The 23,581-nt window shown below is 43.4% G+C and overlaps 1 protein-coding gene and 1 long non-coding RNA gene across 3 annotated transcripts in view; one reads left to right on the top strand and one right to left on the bottom strand.

The window, feature by feature from the left end:
* Positions 1-23,581, bottom strand: part of CD247 (CD247 molecule) — a 51,280-nt gene that overhangs the window by 5,613 nt on the left and 22,086 nt on the right. For both annotated transcript variants that reach the window (XM_032096211.1, XM_032096220.1), the window contains exons 2-4: positions 3,241-3,347; positions 1,992-2,045; positions 643-726 (exon numbers count right to left, since the gene is read on the bottom strand). In XM_032096211.1, coding sequence (XP_031952102.1) covers positions 643-726; positions 1,992-2,045; positions 3,241-3,347 — 245 coding nt within the window. The remainder of the gene's footprint in view (positions 1-642; positions 727-1,991; positions 2,046-3,240; positions 3,348-23,581) is intronic.
* Positions 5,898-23,581, top strand: part of LOC116437902 — a 38,987-nt gene continuing 21,303 nt past the window's right edge. The window contains exon 1 of the long non-coding RNA XR_004237527.1: positions 5,898-23,323. This is a non-coding gene — a long non-coding RNA (uncharacterized LOC116437902). The remainder of the gene's footprint in view (positions 23,324-23,581) is intronic.

Here is a 23,581-nt window from a genome sequence, read left to right as displayed (position 1 = left end):
ACAAAAGAAAAAAGTTGCCCATACATTGCACTGCCAGCATCCCTCACCACCTTGTACATGCTTGTGCATTTGCTCCATGGCACAGCTGTGGCTCATGGGACTTTCCCTGCCCATTCCAGTCCATCCTGCCTCCACTCATAAGGCTCTGTTCAGACAACTTGTTCTCAGGAAAATTAATTTTAACAATTGGTAAAACTTAGTTCTTCTCTGCTCACTGCCTACAGCTGTCACCTGCTGATGCAGGAGGTTTTCCCTCCCTTTTCCTTTGAAAGTGATGGGCTCTGCAGCAGAAGGAGTTGTTTTGGCTGCTGCTCTGCTTTGTGGGCGCTTGTTTGTTGGCATCAGACGCAGCAAGCTCTGTGAAACACCCACCGCTGCCGGGCCTCCTCCGCATCCGCCCCGGGCCCGGGTGTCACTTCCCACCCCGGCTGGCTGCGAGCTCCCAGCCGAGCGAGGGGGGCCGAGATCAAAGGGGAGGGAGAGGTTCTCTGCTGTCCCCCCGCGCCGCCCGAGTTACGACACAGATGGCGTCGTTCCCTGCCCGGGAAGGCGCTCGGGTGGCTGCGCGTGTGAGCAGCGCTCTGACACGGCGTGGGAGGCACCAGATCAAAGGACAGAGGTGCACATGGAGGAGGAGGTTACCTGGTGTCTCCCGCCCAGCTCGGGGTCTGCTCCTCGCTTTCCTCCCAGAACATCGTAATCGTCTCTGTGCGCACGGGAGAGTTTCTGAAACAGGAGAGCAAAAGCAGTGGATGGACACCGAGATAATGAGATAATAGAGCCTGACTTAACACAGAAGAGAAAGGGAACCCAGCTCGGTTCACAAGGACTGTAACTGAACTAGAAATTATTTTTTACTTCCTAATGCAACTGTCAACAAAAAGGTCTACATCTAAGCCATGGATGACACAAAACTGCAAGCTGTTGCATCAAAAACATTTCCTAAGTGTAAAGGAGTTGAAAACTAGAGAGCATGAAGGGGAAGGACTCTGACTTTCATGCTTTCTCTCCCACCGGAGAGTGAAGATCCATGAGCTTCATTTTTCTTGCAGAGCAGCTCATGTAAATTTGCATCAGGCAGCTACAGAAATTTTATGCCCAACAGAGTTCTTAGCTGGGAAGGGTTACCTTGGACAAGGGCAAAGGTGAGATTTCAGGTCAGAATAGCACAGCTGACAGAGTGCTACTTGAAAGGTGACAGGCTACACTTAAACTGAAAAGAAATTACATTAGTGTTCATACATTACAGAGTTAAACAGAACCCATCACAGGATGTGGCTATGGTCAAAAGCGTGCGAAAAAAAAAATTAAAAGGCAACTAGACATAGCCAAAATAGCTAAGAGTTTAATGCTGCCATGAGTGAGCAATTTAGTGAGGAGGCACAGGCAGGATCTTGTCTGTCCTCTTTCACTGGCTAAAGGTGCTGTCCATGGTCAGAGCACAGGACAAGGTACATCTCTGGAATCATCTGGTACAACAGGGCTTGCTGAGGGGCAACAGGAAAGCTTGGGAATGGAGACACAGGGGCTGTGGTGGCTCAGGCTCCACACACTTGGCAATGTAAGAGCTGCGGGTGCCCAAAGTCAGCTCCACAGCATTCCTTGGCATTTGCCCTTTGCCCAGCCCACATCAAACAGAAGCAGCAGCAGCACCAGGGGCAGTGGCTGCACACACACACCCAGAGGTCTCACAGGCCTGTTCCATAGGGCAGCACAACAAACAGCCTGGGCTCCTGCCAACCTTCAGCTCAAATCAGGAACCTACAGCCCAAAGACCTCTCTAGTGTCTGACCAGAGTGGTGACACCAGAAGCTGCCCCTGCGAGGTTTTACCTTTCCTCCTTACAGCTGCCATGCTGCACACAGGTACAGCCTACTCATTAGCTGGCTCATCCAAAGCTTTTCTGACCAGCAGGAAATTCACTGTCTCTAAGTGCCCCAAAAGGTCTGTCTGGGTGGTGGATTAAAAAACAAAGACCAGCAGTTACTCACATTGTACACGTCATCCTGGCCTGGTCGCAGCTGTGGTTCAGAGGCCTGGCTGAGCTGAAAGAGACCATTCCATGAGCAGAGAGACAGTGGCTCCCTTCAGTCCTTTCATTCCCTCTCTCCTACTCTCATCAGAAACAGGGTAACCCACAAACAGCTCCCTGTGAGGCTACAGGCAATGTAAACCACTGCTGCAGTGGCACTTTTATCCACACACCAGCCTGCTCTCAGCAGCCAAGTCATTTTACTTCACATCACACCAGCTCACAAACATCTGAGTTTGTTCCCTACATACCTGCCCTCCTCAGATTTGCCTCTCCATTCTGTTCCTGTCATAATCTTGTGCCATTGGGCCCCTGGTTCTCCAGCTGCCTGCAAAGTTTCTGGGCTTCCTGCAGGGAATCCATGCACCCCTCAGGAGCAGCACCTGGCTTGCAGGAATCTGGTACCACCACAGTAATTTGGTGTGAGTGGCAGCTAACAAAGACATAAAGGATTATCCCTTCTGTAGCTGCTCTTTGGCTTGGCTGCTGACAATATTTATGAGTAATCAATTGCTAAGACAAAATTTCAGGTAAAAGGGGGCAGTTTTGGGTCAGTGAGAGCAGCTACTTTGTGTTGTAGTCTTTAAAAACAACCTCTGAAACTACATTCTGTATTGATTTACTCTTCTTGAGTTATTATCACATTCAATTCTTTGTTAAAAGTAACCTTCTAGCTAGGTATATATTTAGGCATAGAATCGTGTTTGTAGCAATTACACAATTCCTCTCCTATGGCTGTTTGGGTTATGTTGTTTGTGTCATCACACTCATAGTATCAAAGATGTCTGAATTATTGAGACATTTTAATACATCCTTCACGAGCTTGCCATTTACCCTGAATTTTCTGTATATCCCCTCCTCTCCTTCCACTGCAGGAGAAAAAAAATCCACATCACTCTTGATCAATCATTTCCCATCTACAAAATCCAGAATCTCTGATGTATCCATAAGTGTAGCATCAAAACACTCTCATATACTCTTCCCCCCTCCGTTCATGAACCTTTGGAAAGAACTTCCCCAGGTTGCTCAACTGGACCCCAGAAACGGAGAGGGGAGGGGAAAAAAAAAAAAAAGGAGAGAGAGAAAGAAAATAAAAGAATAAAAAAGTCCCATTCAAAGAGATGGTTCCTCTCCACTGCCACTTTCCAGCCCAGCCCAACTATTTTACACCACCAAATCCAAACGCATCTGTGTTTGGTTAGACTGACCTTTGCTTTCACAAAAAGGGCTGTCATCACCACTGCATAAATGAAGAGGAATCCATCCAGCACGTAGCAGAGCCTGGGATCTGTGAGGCCAAGAACTGATGCAGCATCTGTACAAAAATATCAGATACATCAGCAAAGAAGGTCATTTGTGTCACTGGGTGCTTGGCAGCATAAATGTGGCAGTGCTGCATAGCACTTCATGGAAAATTAATAGCCAGTATGAGGGCAACACTGCCCCTGTGTAAAGGAGATGGAATTCTGAATATAAGAATTGTAGGATTAATCTAGTCAAAAAGGACCACAGCAAGTCCAGCCTTCTCTGAAACAGGTTCAGATAAACCAGACCGTCCAGGACCTCAGCCAGCTGAGAATATCTCCATGGACAGAAATGTTTGCAAACTCCCCCAACCAACACAGGACATCTATTTTCTGGGAAAACCCAGCAGCATTTCCTTCAGAGATTCATGACTGGGCCTGGTTAAGGCTTCCTTCATCAAGTGTGTGTGAGAAAATACATCTGTTTCGACACGATTTTAAGGGAGGGCTTCTCAGGAAACAATTCTGCATTCAATGTAAAGAAAGATTGAGACCATCAAGTTCAGTGGGAGACCCAGGCTGAAATCACTGCTCTCTTTTGAAGACTCTGAAGCTGCTTCTCCCATATCCCAGGTTACATATTCTCTATGGAGGTTCTTTTGGGCTCCCAGTTTGTGAATGCTGGACACTGTTAAAGGTGAGAAGGGAGCTATGGGTAGGAGAGACAGACTTTTAACCCCAGATGTCAGAACACATCCATAAAGACAGCTGTGAGACACCGTGATGTGCCTTCTGGTTGGGAGGAAGGCTTTAAACCTGAATCTTTGCACAGGAGAGATTGGCTTGGGTGGCCCTCCCACAGAAGGTTTTTAATTTTTATTTCATAGAATCATGGAATACCATTGAAAGGGGATCTCAAGGATCATCCTGTCCAGCTGTTCCTGGCAAAAGCACAGTCTAGAAAAGATGGCTCAGCACACTGTCCAAATGGATCCTAAAAGGTGTCCAGTGTTGGAGAATCCACCACTTGCCTGGTGAGATTATTGCAATAGTTAATTATTCTCATTGTGAAAAATTGTCCTCTTGTGTCCAATAGGAATTGCTCCAGCAGTAACTTGAACCCATTGCCACTCACGTGTTCCATATGACTCCTTCTAAAAAGAGAGTCTCCATCTTTTTTCAGCCACCATATAAATATTTATGCACTGACCACATCCAGGAGGACACCTTAAAATTGTTGGGTTCCAGCAGATAAACCTGATAAAATTGCCCCTGTATCAGTTCATAAAGATGTAGAAAGTTCACAAACTATAGCTAAAAAAATCAAGGGCTAAGTAACTACAGATCCAATGTGCAGCTCCGGCTCCATCCCCCAAGGAAAAGCTGTATTGCACAGTTATATAAAAAACAAAACAAAACAAACACCTTAAAATAAATCTGAGTAGTGCTTTGTGCAGATTTGGAGTGAGTTCAAAAGAGAAAGAAAAAATTATCAATAACCTGCAAAGCCCTCCGATGAAGATAAACAATCACTGTTCCCACTGACAGCCTCACACAGCCAGAAAAAAATTCCAAAGAGTAGATTTTGTTTGAACTAGGAGTTTGTATTTTTTTTTTTTTAAATCATGCATTTAGAAACAAATCCATGGAAATAAATTGAGATCCTAGAGGGTTTTCCTTCTTCCCCCCTTTTTCTGCCATTTAAAAAATTTGGTTCAAAGCACTTTATGAACAACATCCTTCACCACATTTCCTCAGGACTATAAAATTTCCTGTACATGGGGTAAATAGAGACAGAGAGATTATGTTATTTGTCCAACATTGAATATTAAACCAACGAACAAGCTGAGATTACCTTCCCAGAGCTTTTCCTCTTAACAGTTCACAGGACAATATTTTACACAGCCCGGAGGCATCTGAGATGCTGCTGAAGGCAGCATTTTTGGGTACTCTTTGGGTATCCTGGCCCTGAATCCCCTCTTCTTGTACCAAAGCCAGGCACATTCACACAATCATCTCAAGTCCAGTATTTCTCCAGCATTAATAAAATCCCCAGAGCAGGAGGAGCTGAGGCAGGAGACGCGGAGGACTGTGGAGGAGATGTCAAGAGTGCAGGGGATTTAGCTGTGGCTCTGTGCCAACCATGGTCGACCTTGGCTGACTCTGCAGAGCCAACCAAGTGCCCACGTGGTGCTTTTGTGGGGCAGCCTGGCCTCCAGCATCCCAGGTAATGGATTAAAGCTGTTCAGTGGGGAAAAGCCTGCTAGTCTGGCTGTGATTGTTCCTGGAAAAACATGTTTTGAGACAATGAGAAAGTCCAATATTTAGGAAAAAAAACCAACCAAACAATAAAATGAATAGAATTATTAGAGTGGGAAATGACCTCCGATATCATCAAGTTCAACCTTTGGCTAAATACCACCATGCCCACTAAATCATATTGTGAAGTGTCACATCTAGTCATTTTTTGAGCACTTCCAGGGATGGTGACTCCACCATTTCCCTGAGGAGCCTGTTTCGGTGCTTAACCACTCTTTCAGTGAAGAATATTCTCCTCATATCCAACCTGAACCTTCCCTGGTGCAGCTTGAAGCTACTTCCCCTTGTCCTATCTCTTAGTTCATGTCATTTCCTTAATTTCTTGACTTCTGTATTCTTAACAAAGCAAAACAAAATGTACAAAGCGCTTTCTAAATAATAACCTTTGCAATGGGTTTCTGGATTAGAAAGTGAGAGAGAGAGAAAGACAGAAGGTACAAAGCCTATTGAAGCAAAGGTCAAAGAGATAGGAGGCACAATGAACATGTGGCAGTTAAAGCAGTTACCGTCCATTCAGGTGAACAGGACCAGTTTAGGTTTTTAAATTGCTAGAGGAGGAGTTACTGCCTCTTCAAAACAGAAGGCCAGTCCCTTAGACACCACCAAATTGTACTTTCTGTCCCTCACGAGCCATGGTCTGGGGGCTGAGGCCAAAGTCACAGGGGACACGCTGATGATGGCAGCTGGGCAGAGCCAAATGTACCAGGCCTCAGGCAGCAGTCACACTCAGCTGCCTCACACAGAGCAAAGCACAAACAGTAATTATTTCACGGATGATTCCCACTCTGTTAACCTCACAGGTTACCCAGTGCGTACTGGGAGTTGCACAGCATCTTTCCAGGATTCACATATCAGTGTTATACCAGTCCAGATTTCAGCAGTCCAGTGAAATACAGCAGAGTTTTAAAGCAAAATGACCCAGTACAGGCGGGGGCACGGCCAGTGTCAGGTCTCAGGCCAGTGGGGAAGGCAGGTACATGGCACTGTAAATGATGTCAAGCTCACTGCTTAAATGTGCCTCAGACAAAGAGCACCTCTCTCTCCAGGAATCCAAAAGGAGCTGAGGCATGAATCGAGGCCTGGGTGCACAAATACGCAAAGGGCTCAAAGACGAGGTCAGAGTGGTGATCTTGCTTGAGAGGGAAGCAAGCTCTGAAGGAATAACAACTGGAAAGTTAGCACTTACTCGTGCTCACCTTGTGCTCCTGTGCAAGGAGCTTCAAGTAACATCACCTGCTGCAGGGCAGGGGGGACGTTTACTGAGAGACCACCAGGATGTGAGGGCAAATGGGAACAAACCGTGCCTTTGCTAATCACCTTTCAGTTGTAGGAGCTTGTACAGGAGAAGCTCTGGAAAGCTTTGTACAGAGAGCTAGGTAGGGACTGACAGACCTGAGAAGAGACAGAGTCACTACATAGAGCACTGCCCAGGCTGCCAGCCCTTCTCAATCCCAATTGCCTACACCTGAAACTCTTTCACCAGTTGTGCTTCTGCTGCTGAATTTCCTCCCAGCACCTCCTCCTTCCAAAGCCTGGACTTTTGTTCCCCTCCTCTTTTCTGCTCCCACCCAGGAATGCAGTCCTGCCCTCCTCTGTGCCCAGGCACTCTCTCCTGCTGCTGCAGGTCCCTCCACTCACACATCTGGACCCGAGGCTGGCATGTCCCTCATCCTGCTCCACACTCACACCCCCAAAGCAGCTCTGCCAGCACCTCTGCAACAACCCCCTGCAGCCTTTTACTTCCTGAAGTATAGGGCAAAGAAAAAAAATAGAAAGAAAAGGCAATTCAGAACTGCTGCGGACAAGCAAGCGAGAAAAAAGCCTTTAGCGAGAGCCCAAGAGCAGCCCCAGGAGCTGAGGGAGAGGAAGCCTGGGGGCCGGCGAGGGAGGCTGTGCTGCGGGCGGGCACCCGCCTCGAGAGCCCTGCGTGGTTTCACAGAGGGTTTCGAGGCCCTGGCTCAGGCCCAGCACCAGCTCTCCTGCACAGGGCAGCAAGTGGAGCTTCAGCCACCTGCCCACGCTGCCAGCTGTCCCCCTAATCCAGACCTGGAGAGAGCCAGGGAGTCCCAGAACCCACATCCAGGCACAGTCGCCCTGCTCCAAAACCTGACATGAGGGAGGGCTGCTGCCCCCCAAAGCTGGCTGGGGTCCAATCCACAGGCCTGGCCCAATTGAGCCAGTACCAATGGGGATCAGCTGAAGTGAATCACTGGAACGTGGTCGGGACCTCTGAAACATGCCAGCACATTTCTTTGTAATAGGATTTTCCTCCTCCTATGTTTTTAGTGTGCATCTGGATTGGGTTAGACCATGATTCCCGATAATAGTTTGAGAAATACAGACTGTAAAAGCTGAATTACTTGTAAATCCAGATCAAATCTGTCCACCATAGAATTTTTTCTCTCCTATGGCTCTTATTAAGTGATTCATTTAAGAGTTTTACTTGTAGGGGTTACCAAAATTCAGTAACAGCTGTAAATGAAGCATTTTATCTTCCTGGAAACCGAGTTTCTCAGTGAAGCCCATGAAAACCAATCCCAGCACAAGAGATTTATTGCTGCAACTGTGGTTACATACAAATGTGTTTAAAGGCAGATCCGGTAGTGCCTTCTCCCAACAGCCCAGAGCTGCTACAGCTGCTTGCTGGGGAAAGCAGGCAGCTTTTCTCAGACACCACCGTCTCCCACCAGCAGTGGTCCATGTAACTCTGGGTTGCTGTATACATTCATTCCAGTTCTACCCCATATTATCCAAGAGCCTCTTGCTGCAGGTTTGTGTTTCCAGACCCCCATGGGGACAGAATTCCACACCACACATCAGGCACCCACCAGACTTTCCCTGTGGAGACTGACAGCAGGGAGATGCTGGGTGTGATGGATCTTGCCTCACTGCTGCTGTTTGAAAGCAAAATTCTGAACCTGAGAGAGCTCCCTGGGCTTGGGACAGGATGAGGAGAGAGATGAGCACCCTGCATGATGCTTCACTCCAAGTGTACACAGGCCTGCAGCTGAAAAGACAGCCCAGACCAAATGCCTAAAAGTTAGCCAGCTAAAATTATTAAAGATAATACTGGGATTTATTTATATTTATATATTTCTATGGAGTTTACTCATAGATATAAACAACAAACAAACTTGTGGCATTCCAAGACTGAAGATGCAGGGGCCAAATCCTCCTTCACTTGCAGAAGGCAAAGGCTCAATTAATTTATCATCAATATTCCATCACATATCTGTGAAACACAACATGGCCCAAAGCAAAACTCGTGCTCATGAAGTTCAGCATTAGAATTTGTTGTTGTCGGAGGAAACTGCTGATATGATCAGGATTCAGGTTACAAGACCAGATGTTAGGCAGCCCAAATAATTACATTTAAAAAGGAAAGTATTTTAGGTCATTACCTTCCACTTTTTTACACTAATGAATGTTAGCCCTATGGAAAGTCAAGTTAAGGTGCTTTAGGATTCTTGGGAGCCCTTCATACTCCTTTTAGGATCCCTTTCAGACAGGCACTATCATAAAGTTCAAATAATTCAAGTTTCCCTCTGATTTATTTGGAAGAAATAGATTCAAAAGAAAGAAAATATTATAAATCCAGAAAGGGCTAAACGTTGGGGTTCCTGCCCACGGCAGGGGGATTTGAGCTAGATGATCTTTAAGGTCCCTTCCAACCCAAACTTTTCTAATGATTCTATGATTTTCTAGAACATTATGGAATAAAGACTCTAATAAAAAAGTCCAGGCTACTATAACAGGAGCAAGACAAGTAGATCTCCAACAGCTGTTTGATATGTGAGAAGAGGAAACATGTAGCAAACAATAAAAGATCTACCTTTTAAGTCTGAAGGTGAAGAAGATTAACTTTGAATATATAATTAAATAGGGCAGTCTTTCACCCTCCAAAATCCTTCCAGAGCCTCGTTAGAAACAGAAAGGAGGAGAGTGCCTTGCTCATCTGTGGAAGGGGACTCCTTGCTTCATCAAAACAGTCAGTCATTCTCAGAAAAAGCAACTGCTTTCACTTCTCAGTTTAGCAAGGACTTGGTGCAAAGGGCTTTCCTGAAGCAAGCCTGATGTTGCCTCCTAGAGACAGCAAACCATGCACAGGACAACTGCAGATGTGGCTATCCAACAAGCTGGGCTGACAGATGCAAGCTGTGCAGCTCCTTCAGCTTTTGTAGGGGGTTTAGATCAGGCACAAGTGCTTTTACTAGACCCGTCTTCATCAGGGATAGCAAAAGTTTAATCTAGTTAATGCAAAAGGTGTTCCCCGCTGTAAATTTTCTATTGTCTAATTCAATCTGGTGTTAAGTGTACAAAGAGGCAAGAATTATTATTCAAATGCTTCGAGGTCACTTAGCCTTTCCCTTGCCCTACCAACTCTGTCCCGCAGCAGTAACTCACCCCAGACTGATTTACTATCAGGTGGCCTTTTCATGTTCAGCTCCTACAACCCCATGCACATGATGGAGGACGCCATAAAAGAATTCAGCCTCCATGTCTCCCCAGGAATCCCAAAGAGACTTCATGCTGCGAGGCTGAAGGAAGAGACACTAAGTCAGACACAGGGTGCAGCTGATCACAATCAGATGTGTTTCTCTGTTCAGTGAGCACTTCACAGATGTGGCAGACGTTTCCCTAAGCACTTTAAATTAGCATTTTTAAGTTAGACATTACAGCTAGCTCACAGCTCATGGCTCCAGTAATCAAATGTACTATAACATAAATAACAATTCCCAACCAGGAGATTTATAAGGCAACCCCACTCCCTTTTATCCTAGTTTCAGACTTCCAAAAGTCATTAAGCTTATGGGGGCTATCACTACTGGTGGGAAGTGGTTGGAACCAAATGCAGAGGTGCACAGGCCCAGCAAGAGCCTCACCAGGGCTGCTCTGTCTCAGACTGAGCTTAATTGCAACTCCCTTGATTTGCTGCAAGTAGAGAAATAAAAAATCCCTCACAAGAACACAAGCTAAGGGTGGAGGTGCTGGAGGGAGAATTGCAGCTACAAGGCCATTTACAGGGAAGAGTCAGCCCATGAGGAATTCCTTCCCTTGCAGCCAACATGGACCAAAGCTGGGACAATTACAGGAGCCATTCGTGATGTATGGTCAAAGCCGTGTCTGGACACTCATCACAGCTAATCCTACTGCAACCAAACCACGAATTTTTTCCTTTTTCTGGGATCACTTTCCACCTAAACTCACCGACAGCACCAGACCTAACCAGTGCCAACAGAGCCAGAGACGGGAAGGACACCAAACCCCCAATAATGAAAGCCATCCATTTTTTTAGGTTAAGTCCAGAGCAACATTTTCCAAAACCCAGGTAGCTGTCATTCAAGACTTTCAACATATTTCCCATACAACATTTTTCAGCAGATAAATGACTGAATCGGAAGGAAGGTAGACACACGAAGAGCAGTGGAAAGGCTGCAAGATTTACTTGAGCAGAACAATGAGGAGCAGACTATTTCAAGGCTAGCAAAGCCTCAAGATGTTTTCATTGCAACATCCACATGCAACAAAGCTTCTGAGGGCAAAGAAATTCCTAGTGAAGCTTGGTGTCAAGGAGGGAAATAGTTAAATCATCTGCAGAGGCAGTGGCTCGGGTTCTCAGGCAGGAAGGAGGTTACACCAGCCCCAACGGCTGAGGCTCTAAAGCCTGCAGTAGCTGCACACAGAGTCAGGGAGAGGTTTCAGAGCAGTCCCCTGCCACTGACCCACTTAGTGGAGAGATATGTGTGTCATGTCCTGCCTCTGTCAGAAGATGCACAGGCAAAAAAACGCTCCTGTGCAAGAGCAAGTTATGGACAGAGTAAAGAGAAAGGCTGATTAAGGATTTGGGTTAATATTTTTCTATTTGGGTGTATATTTTTCTTGCAGCATTACTCACCAAAGCTTAGCAATAATGATATTAAGACCACTGGGGAATATTACACTCTGAAAACAGCACATGAAGCATTTCACAGGCCTCATAAAAAAAGAGCCAATGGATGAGCTATCGCAGAATGGAAATATCACAACAAACCTTGCCTGGGTCCTTGATGGATTCCTTCAGCAAAGGGGCTCAGAACAAACCCTTAACTCCAGGGACCCTCACAAATTCCATTTGAAAAAGAAAGAATTTCTTCTTCCACCTCAGGAATGTCCTTCCTCTGATTTGGGAGCATTCACACTTTCATAGCATGTAGCAACTATGCAGCTAAAATTTTATGGCAAAGCAAAGCACTGCTGAAGAGAAAGGGCTTTGACCATGGATCTGCAAATGGGCACGGCTTTATCCCTGTTAACACCTCACTGCTGAGGCCCGTGCTCCTCTCTCAGGTTACAAAACTGTGGCTGGTACATCTCCACTGCTGCATTTTGTTACGAGCCAACTGATGGACTACACCCAACTATAGAAAACCTTATCTCAGATGGCAGTGCAGGATAAGGGGGAGAAAAAGGTGCTATATTTTGAAACACACCTTCTCAAACATAGCTAGGAAATGGCAAGAACGAAGAGCATATATATAAATTTTGACTGAATTAAAGACTGTTGAAAAGCAATACATTCCTGCATGGGGTGGGAGAAATAGGAGGAAAGAATGTCCTTATCATTAATGACTTTACTTAACACCTTTATTTCACCAACTGTAAGTTAAAAGTAATACATTAACCGTCAGAAATACTGAAGTGCTCTCAAAAGCTCGGGCACTGGAAGCTGGTACCTTCTTAATTGCTTCTCTGTGGAAACAGACTTCTAGGGAAAAAACCTCAAAAACCCAAGGAAAAGGACCCCCATCTCTCATCACAAAGAAAATTTCCTGATTATTTACACTATTAGTTCAAACCATTCTATGGCAGTATGTGCAACTGAGATGAAGTAATTACGATTTACTCACTGCATGCAACTAATACTACAATTTATCAAGTTAATTCCATTAACCAATTGGGAATACATTGAAAATCTGGAAAGGTGAGCTATCATGAGTAATTTAAATTAATTTCATCCACAGCACTAAATTTACTTTATTGTTTTTTCTTCAAGATTTTTCAATAAGATATTTTCCACAAATTTAGCAAAGAGAAATCCCATTCTATTGCTTATGACTAGATTTAGTTTAGTTTTGTTTTCCTGGAGGAATGGCACAGCTATTTCAGAGGATTTAGATCCCTTGTATTTATTCTTTCCATCTTAACGCAAGCAAGCAGCTCTCAGCCACTTACCAGATATATTTTACAGAACAATTCTGTTCATACCTTCAACTTTCAGAGCACCTCTCTGAAGCAGCCACTTGAGATGGGATATTATGTTGTCTCTGATTTTTCTCACTCCAACTAATTTTATAAAGTGTAGAATTATGCACTTGCACTACCACTGCACTTATCTAATTGCTCGTCAGCCTCATAAAACATGTTTCCTTTAAGATCTTTAATGCTGCTTCTAAAATGGATGAAAATTTTGAAATTATGTTTACTTTAAACACCCTCTCTCTCCCGCAGAAAGGCATATTGGGAAGCCTTTGGGATGTGCAGAGAGATAAAAAGGCTGCATGGAAACTGTACTTGTTTGCTTTCTGTGTGCAGCTGAGATGGATTTAGAATGCAAAGGAAATTTATATAAGCTCCATTTTTCATAGCATTGGGAGCTTAGGTAAGCTTTATTGAAAGCACAGTTTGGGAAACTGCAGCCACAGAACTGCTGGATGGGGTGAAAAATCGCCAAGTGATCAAATGCCCACAGAAAATAATTTTTCACCTAAATGTGAAAAGGATCCTTAGCATTTAATTTACTTCTTGTACTCTCTAAGAAAAATCTTTCTTCTACTTCTATCCATTACAATTTCTTCTTGCCACAGAACCCTTTATTGTGTATTGCACTACCTCAAATACAATGCTGGGCTGCCCAGATAATGCATGGGCTTGTACACGACAAAACACTTTCCTCCCTTAATACAAATGCTTTTCTGGGATTAGGTTTGATTAACCCATAATTCATTCACATCTGGACTTGGTGTGTATTCCTAATAGGACAGAGGGGAAGAGAGGAGGTACCAGGGACCTACTTCGAGGTGCTTTGCAGTGGCCTGATCTGTGCCTCTGGGAGTTTCCAGCATGTGCAAGCCTGGAATTAATCCCATTAAGCAAAGTGTTATCCCACAGAATTAGCCCTTAGATGTGCATTAATTATTTCAATCTATCCCTTGAAATCCATTTGGAGAAGCTGCCCTGTTTTAACAGTCAAAAAAGTGAAGCTATCGGAGCCGACAGCTCTCATGAGGGTTGTGTTGGGGTTTATCGCATCCAAACGGAGGAAGAAACGCAAGTGAATGTAAACAAATGTCCCAGTTCTCCTCCCAGTAAAGACCAGATTCCAAAATGGGTGAATTCATTCCCCACACCATTGATTTCAAGTTAGCACAGGCCATTTAATTCAATGAGAACAGGTTTGGCCCCAAGGCTGACACACACGCACACCTTCAAAGATGCACAAGAAACAGGGTGTGAGCCTCAGTAATTAAAAGATAAATGCAAATGTTTCTTCTAACACAATATTCATTATACAATAAATCTTTACTCAGTGCAACAAATTCAAGTTTGGAGAGTATGACCCGACACAATTTTTTTCTGGAAAATAAATCTCTTCATTACTCCTTAAATTTGCTGTATTCTACCCTGCTTTCAGAGTAACCTGACAGTGTGTTCTTCTGCAATTCATTTTCACATGCGTACACATTAGAAGTCAGCAAAAAAAATAATTGCCTCTGAACCCTTCAATTTAAGCAGTATTATTTTTCTAGAAATATATTCCAAAGCTGTATTTCTACTTTATCCACAAAAATTAGCAGTGGTTTACTCCAAGTCCATTGCAAGAGCTACATTAGAATAATTTACTACAAGGCAAAAGAGCAGGAAGGACCGGATGGTTCAGCTCATTGCACAGCACCAAATAACATATATTTAACTCTCCAAACATTTCAGCATTTCCACTGAAGAAGAGCACAGCACACGCACAAAATACAAAGGTCTAAGGAGAAAGTCTATGCACATGAAGCAAAATAAGTCTGGCTTTGTAACCTGCTCTGCCCGATACTGTTTAGAATATAAAACTGGTTCACAAAAACAATAATGGGGGAAAAAAAATCACTATGTATTTCTCCTGTCAGTTGATTTTCTGCTTGGACATGACAAAACCAGTAATTTTCTAACAGATTTCATGCAGTCACCTGAAATTTATCTAACATGATGGCATCCACCATCACATGGTGGGATTTTATCTAAATTAAATTACACAGAGATATAGATACAGCTACAGAGCAAACATTATTGTAATTAATTCATTTCATAAGGGTGCTTTTAATTTCATATGCTGGAAAAAAAAAAGAGTGAAATTTAAACAGAGAAATCATAAGCAGATCTTCATAGACCTTAAGTAATTTGATTTTTCCAAACTAGTGCCACAAGCCCCCTGAAGCCAAATTTCCCTGCTAGCAAGACCCATCCTCCTCCAGCGTCCCACTGTTAAATATCTCGGTCTTGTGTGTTTATGATCAGAAAAAAGTCCCTAAAAGAGAAAAAGTCTGACCAGCTGGGACAGAGAAAATCTGTTATTTTATTACCATGCTAACAACTGGTGATCCAAACACTACAGTCTTAAGACATAGTTTACAACAATAAAAGTAATATTTCTTCTCTTTTCCCTGTCAGATTTCTAACACTGTCATAATGGTGGCAGCATAAAAAGCAAAAAAATACTTACCAAATTCTATGCAGAATTATTATGTACTCTTTAGAAGCAGCAGTTGAATGACAGTTTTATGCTGCTATTTATAATCTAGGTAAAGCTAAATAAAGTACCACACTGAACATACTGCTTCACTTAAAATTCTCAGCTGACTATGACACAGAAATACCCTCTTGGTGGGCTGTTCAGAGATTAGTATTTCTGCAGCTTTTAAGAGATTAAATTCTGCAGCTGGCTATGCTATCTGAAGAATAACCTAATATCAGATATTGGGCATAGTTAGAATTCATGCACAACCAATTTGTAATTCAAGACCCAACTGTGTAATTAAGATTTTTTAAAAATCGTATTTCAAAGTTAGTTGTACTTTCAGTTTTTTAGGAAATGTCAGTAAATCATGTTTTAAAAACAAAATATACTCTGCTATTAGAATTTCTCTTAGCAGATTACTGCAATTGGAGTGAAGGGAGTACATTTGTCTGTTGGCATACAGAATTGCTTCTAATCAGAAACATATTCTTCTGCAAACTCAGAACGATCAAGCTCTACTGCCTTAAATTTTACCATCCAGAAAGTTACCCAGCAGTGCTGAAATCAATAATAAAAACTCTAGATAAAGTTATTAACACATATGGATCAACTTGTGAACTCTTGACTCCTGGAACCCTGACTGACTACTGATTTCCACAGAAATGTTTTGTGCTTTACTGGTGTGGTGGTGTCTGATGGCACCAGCATTTTCATGGAAATAATGCATAGTCATTTTGCTCAATAACAACTCACTTGACAACTGAAAAGGCAAAATTGATATCCTTATTTTCAGTCAAGAATTGTATTTTATTTTTATTACTGAGCAGAAGTGTAAATGTGAAAGAAGCCAGTTCCACATGCTGCTTGCAATAGTACAGAGAATTTGGCATTACTCTCCCAGTTGTTTTTGTCCAAGTTCCTCAAATCACAAATGCGCCACTAGGTCAAAAGAGAACCCCAGCAGTTTCTGCAAAACCATGCCTGACTTTATATAAAAATATCCTTTTAAACCTTATTTGGTCATGTAGGAATCAAAATCTATAGCACAAGCATGATGATGATTATAAGGTGTTGAATTTGAAGGATCCTACTCACACAACTGCTGCACAACTTCCTGAGTACTTGTCAAAAGGCCAAGAAAGTGCACTTTATACAGAAAATCTTAATGGTGGGAAATGACAGAAAACAAAGCTATGTCATCAAATGATTTTCTATAGTTACCAGAGTGTTCAGTATTGTCCTATTTTTAAAATCACTCTGTGCTGTAAGAAGTTAGACAAAATAGGGCATTAAGCACAAAAAAATTACTTGCAGGGTAATGGTGTTCTCAGTGCTGGTCAGGAAAGTTCAGGGAGGAACAGAAAACCCAGAGCCATGACATCAGCCAAGGACACTTTTATGCTTGCTGCCTCCCTGGGCATTGCACGCCAGACACTCACTAGGCTGGTTTTCATAATAGCTTTATAGCCCCAGTTAAGGAGAGAATGACTGCTTTATTATCCTTTGCAGACAGATAAATCACATTTCTTATACCTACCCAACTGGCTCACCCCTGTGTTACAGCTTTCCATCCTGACCACTAATTGTCCTTTTATCAGGTTTTGTTAATGACACACTTCTCTTTGTACAGACCACAGTACAGATACCGTATGACTTACCTCTGCCTTTCCTTTACATTCTAGACATGCAGTACTTTGATCAGAAAGGATCAGCTCTGTGTTTCAGCGTGGACCACACAAATCAGGGCTTGACGCCACGCTCTCAGAGAAACAAAAGCATTTTCTCACTCCAACACCTTGCTGCTGCATCCCAGTGCAGCCCCAGAAAATCCCCCATCATTTACCACAGAGCAGCTGCATGAAACCAGCCAGGCCATTTCGGGAACTGCTCAGGAGCTGTTTGCCCGGCAGATCACCTGTGATTTTAGTTTGCTCTGGCCTGCCAAGGGGCAGGACATGGGCTCAGTGGAGGAGGGAGCCTGCTGCCCTACAGCACTGCACAAGCTGCTGCTCTGGGCCCCGTTGCCACAACACAGGCTGGCTTCTTCTATCAGAAATCTCCACCCTTTTTGTCTCTTGGGTCAGGTTAATATCACTAATCATGTTTCTTTTTTTTTCTATTCCTTTCCTTCAACCTTTCTTCCTTGTTCAAAACAACTGATGTCTGGGAGCCCTTTGAGTATTTTGAAGATCTGGGTACAAAGCTGATTATGAAATGGCTTGAACATTTCACACAGATTTGTTTCCCTGCTGAGAGATTCTCGGAGGCCCTGCGTGCCTGTCTGACAGCAACCACAAGATCCATGCCCACCAAGTCCCTTTCACTTATAAACCGTGGCGACAAAACAAAGCTCCTGGTCCCTCACTCACACACACCCCAGCCCGCTCAAAGCCTCAAAGCGAGACGTGACGCTTCTCTTCGGCAGATACGGATCTACCCCCCACACACCGCCCCAGCAAACACACATCTGAGACTCTCCTGAGCTCAGACAGCCAACGCCAGGTGCGCTGGGGAAAGCACTTGCTCAGAGCTCCTCTGAGACAGAAATTGTTACCTCAAAATAAAGTAAGTGTAGGAGCAGGCTTTATCATTTCAGGGCTCATCAGCCTCTCTTTTTTTACAGCAGGAATAAAAAAACACCAAACAAAAAAGAGCTTGACTTAAACAGGGCAGCGCCTTAAGTCTGGATCACAGGCATCGTTTTCCCAAACTTGGGGCCTTAAGAGGACTGAGGAAGCAAGCAATCCTATGAGAAACACACGAGCAGCCAGACAGGTGACCCCACGGATGTGAGAAGCAGCAGCAGCATCTGGAATCAGTGTCCCACCTCTGCTTCACGTCAGACCCTGCAGAAAGACTGCACAGGCTTTCAACCCACCAAAGAGGCACCGTGCCAACCCCACTACACAGCATGAGCAGGGACTGCTTTTCCTTTGAAGTACCTGGCTCCAAAGAAAGCCCTTTTGACACCCTCCAGGCAATACGTGTATGACACAGTCTTACACACCAACACCTTTTTTTTCTTAAGTAAAAGGGTGGTGGAAAAGGTTGTTTGTTTGCTTTCAAAACGTGACTGTCTGTGGGAATTACGGCATTCATCCATGAAATGGGACATGCCTGCAGAGCTCAGAAGAGAGAATCCAATGCCTTGAAACAGAACGTCCTGCACCTTTGCTGCCTGAGCTGGACAATTTGGCTCTCAGCACATCCTGGGAGCTTGGAGAAAAAAGTAAAAATCAACACTAAATAATCTTGTTTTGAAGTGCCATACTAAGGGTGCAACAGGGCAATGTGAGTCCAAAGGCTGCCAGGCAGGCTAAGGCAGAAAGGGAAGGTGACAAGCTGTTTTTTCTTCTTCTTCCTTTTTTTTTTTTTTTTAAGGCAAAATACCTTTTTTTTTTTTTTTTCTCCAGAAGGCAGCTTTGACGCTGGATTCGAAATTGCCAGAGGCAAAAACAAATTCACATCCGTACAGAATAACCACACAAATTCTCTCTCCTTCGCTTTCATGAGCGGGACCATGAATTGCAGCATGAATTTTCTGAATATTTCTTGCCAACTCCCACTCCTTCATAATGAGCAACTGGAAAGTTTCAATCTGAATAATTGACTTTATAGATTTAGGGAAAAATAGGTCAATTTACTATGTCAAAGAGCAAAAAAAGCCCTGTTTGTGCTCTCTGGAATATACTGTATTGGCTCCTGTGAGCAAGCAACAAAACACAGTTTGTCCTTCAGAAGTTTAAACTCAAGTCTTATGAGGTTAGGCTATATCTTTCTCATAAGAAATACAAATTCTAGGTAACCACAAAATACAGTCCTGCTCACAGAGCTGTAGTATTTTAGAACTTCTGGTATTAGCTGCAGCCAGAGATGCAAAAGCATCGAAATATCTGCATTTGAAGGTTTTCTGCTTATTCAAGAACATTTCAGCACTTCATTCCAAACACGATGGACTTGGAATAATCAAAATAAAAATCTATACTGAACTTTCGATAAACATCTTCAATTCAACAATGCTGGTATTGCCTTTGCCCCATTATTTTGCATTTATGTAGCCTCAGAGCATTCTCCTCCTGAAGTGACTATTGATAAGCCAGTGACAGATACACTGAAGGAAATACAGAGATATAATAGGATTCCCTTCCCATGGCACCTTCCAGAGCTGCAGGACTTGGCTAAATTAGTGACGCTCTTCAGTTTAAATGAGCACCTCGAACTTTTGGGTTCGCCCATTGCCATTTTCTCTCACTTAAGTGCAACATGCTGCCTTTTCCTTCCACATAAACATGTGTGCAATACCATAGACCAAGGGTGCATGTACATATATTTATATATGTCTACATTCATGGATACACCACATAACCCTCATACATATTTTTATGTATCTACCTATATTGACATACACTCACGTAAGCCATTTCTTCTCACTGCCTTGGTGGGTTGCACACCAGAGCAGGGAGGATGCTCAGCCAAACAAATCACCCATGAAACACCAGTGACTTTCAGGCAGACACATCCATGAAAGGGAAAAAGGTTCAGCAATGAAGGCAGCCACCTGCCCTGTTTTGCCTGGTTGCAGGAGAGCCTCCCTGCCTCCCCTCTCAAAGACAGCAGTGCAGGGGAAGCTGCACCACCTTTCAAATGGGTCTCATCACGCCGGGGGTTTCCTTCTGCAGGGTCCCTTCCCTCTTGGCTATGCTGGGACTGCATGTCTATCACTAGCATGAAGCCACTTTCAGCCTCCAAACAACTTGGCTTTGCTGCTGTGTCACTCTTGCCTCCTTTCACATCAGTGCATGATGGGAGAGGAGTGGAAGGAGCTTGGGGAAGGGCAATAAAAAGCTGGATAACAGCAGCAAAAAGAGTCAGAAGGCAGCCATGGAAAAGAGGAGTAAGCAGCTTTGAATGGATTCATAAAAACAGACAATAACATATTTTCCACTTGAGCAGAGAGGAACTACAGATTCATTTATAATTTTACTCCTCTATTTAAAGGAAGAGACCGAAGCAATACAGACAAAACAGTGGAAAATTAAAGCATTTCATCTGTTCAGCATTTTCTGTCCTGTTCTTGCTAGTGGTAAACAGCCCTACGAGCGGGCAAGCCCCGCTTGCCGCTCAGGAAGCACCCCTGAACATGCTGGTATAGCCAGGGATGCCCCAGGCACACAGCAAGGATACAGCTTACAAAGAGAGACAGAGCTGTTCACCCTGACCAAAATCTGTTTTTCTGGGTGAGAGTGTGATGTTTTCTTGCATATAGTCTGGGCTTTGCCAGCACTCATGAAGTGCCAACTCAACTACATCAGGGACAGTGCTGAAGCTTAAAACAACGTGCACTTGTTAGTACTCGCATCCACGTGCTAGCTCTGCCTAATTCACAATCAGCTATTTCAACAATCTACTATCTGGAACATCTCTTATCACAGGCAATCAAAAATGCTGCAGACTACATTCATTCACACCTCACATCCCAAGATCACGACAAAAGAGCAGCACACTGTTTTCTTTCTAATCAGATTCTTCGCCATATACACTTCCACATTTTTCTGTCATTGAGAAGTCAAAAAAGGGGTACATTTATTTCTTGAACAAAAATCCCTAAAGACCTGGTCAACTGCATGAACCCCAGCAGTCAAGGTTTGAAGAAAAATTATCTTTCTTTTGAGACAGGTGAGAAATTAACGACAGGTCAGAGATGTGTTCAGAGGATAAAAAAAAATCAGCTTAATAAATGAATCCAGCATATGGTGTCTTAGGTTATTAGGGAGTTTGTGCTGCTTTGTAGAGAATTGTGTCCCTAACTGCATGGACAAAAGAGCTATGAAATCAGATGTTTACTTCCTTCTCTGTTTATTTATAATGTTCCTAACTGGTGGGTACTTGTCAAAGCCCAGCCACCTGTCACAGAAGCTAAATAGTTAATCAGAAAGCTGAAAGCAAAGTCTGTGGGAGAGCATGTTGCATCTCTCCTTCCAAATATTACACTAGGTGAGCCTAAAAGATAGCAGGGACTCAAATATCAAAAGTTACAGGGCACCAGAAAGCAAGATGATAAAGTACATAAACTACATCAAGTACAGCCTGTTAATGTTTGCAATGAAAAGGACTAACTTGTTAAAGGACGTAGAGAAAAAGACTTTCAAATAATTTTATTTTTTAAAAATTAACACATTATTTCTCGTTTTCTTTTGACCATAAAGTCTTCAATTGTGATTATGGTGCATTTGGTATTTAGACCACGTTACAAGCACATTTTTCTTTGCAAAAGTAAGAACACATTAAATTTCATGCTTGACGTGTTCATTTGTGCTAAAGGAGAAGTAACTGCCCAGGGCCCAGATTACATCCTCCTCAAAGCAGCAAACCAAAGCTTTAACTTAAACTGGTAAGTTAATTGCCTGCTTGAACATCCTTTTCGACCTTGAGATGAACCTGATAACTCACCCAAAAAAGCTGAAAAGCTCAATTATTTTTGTCCCAGTGCAGCTTGCAGAAATTGGTATGTGTGCTCTAAGACACTCCAGTGATGGAAATTCATATCTTCTGGTGCCCCAGACTGTTAGCTGAGTTTGCATGCTAAAAAGTTCAGGTTACGTGTATCACTTTGCTATAAATAAAAATGATGTCTTCATTGCAAACACTCCAGTTGGTTGTATTTTAAAGAAACAAGATCTTGTGGCACTAAAGAGTGGCAAAAATGCAGTTTTAATACTTCATGCTGCTGACTTGCATCCATCGTATTATTAGAAAAAAAGGAACGCTCTGTCTTTGCTGAAATGCCCATAATGGAGCACAACAGCTCAGAGTACCTCTTTGGAGGAGATTACAATTTGCAAGCATTTTCTTTCTGAAAAATTAAAACTTCAATTTTTTGGGGGTTGTTTTTCCGAAATATCAAAGGAAAGATAAAGCCATGTACACTTTCATGCAATATTTCATTTTTAATTGTCATGAAGTCTCGTTTTTAAATATCAGACAATACGTCTTTTCTAAATCAAAGAATCTTCTGGGTGTTATAAGAAAACTCTTTAAAAACCCCAAAACTAAACAGATAAAAGGTTTCCACTTGACTCCAGAAAAGAGTTTTTAAGTCTCTCTATTTTGGGATCTAAGTTCTGGTATGATTTAGTAACATCTCCTTGCCATGCTGGTATTGAAAGGTCATAATTTACCTATTTAGTTTACTACAATTATACAAGAAACTTTGTAGCATCCTGATTTTTAAATTTAGTCTATTTCGTTTCAGATGGAGAAAATTCAACAACTGAATGGCAAAAAACCCATTTATTTAAAACCTTCTCTGGTTTAGTGCCCCAGGATCTTCTCTGGGATATTTCCCACCTTCATTTCTATTGCACAGATCCATATCTACAGCCTGCAATCCAAAGGGCGAGTGGCACAGGCCCCCCAGAGTGCAGGTTTGACCCAGCTCGTTCATCACAAAGTCAGCACTGAGTTTTGTGTGGCTCAGCCCTGCCTGGCAAGCCCCAGCCCAGCTGCTTGCCCCTGTTTACGATAAAAGGCAACCCCACGGGAGCCAGCCTCACCCACGGAAACACCCGTGTTCACAGAAGTCACCGTCTTTCTGACTCTGCCTGGGGTTTTCTGTCACTTGTTTTCAGTCTCCACAGTGCCAGGACAATTGTTCCACTGCCCAGCTGTGCCCCAGAGTCACAGCCGGGGGATGCTCTGATTCTTGGCAGAGTTTACAGAACCTTCCTCCACCCAAGTCCACCTCCTTGCCACTACACCCCTTCCCACTGCAGAAACCTTTCCGGCTCATCTCCACTTCTGCAAATTTCAGACCGATAGCCACAAGATGCAGTGAGGTCAAAAAGAGACAGACCACCGAGAAGCATTCAGCAACTCCCAAAGCTACAGATGCAGCAAGGGCTCCTGTGCCAGCTACAGAAGGACAGAGCCAAATGTGTAGAGGCAGGCAAGCACACGACTACTGAAAAGGTAGAGGCAAATTTAGATAGGATGTGGTGGAAACAGCAGAGGCAGGGTGCTGCCAACCCTACATGCTTTAAAAAAACAACAACAACAAACAAACCAGGGTTAGATAAATAATTAGATTGCATTCAAAAGTAAATAAAACCAAAAGCACTGGATACTTGAGAAAAATATGACACATTGGCAGTTCTGTAACAGACAGAACTGGGCAAATGTTTCACAGGACTGTGTTTAGTTATGCAGTGAGGCAGGGATTAATGCCCA

This window comes from Corvus moneduloides, chromosome 2, assembly GCF_009650955.1.
Source record: "Corvus moneduloides isolate bCorMon1 chromosome 2, bCorMon1.pri, whole genome shotgun sequence".
Classification (NCBI taxonomy): Eukaryota; Metazoa; Chordata; class Aves; order Passeriformes; family Corvidae; genus Corvus; species Corvus moneduloides.
This window is presented reverse-complemented; position numbering and strand designations above follow the sequence as displayed.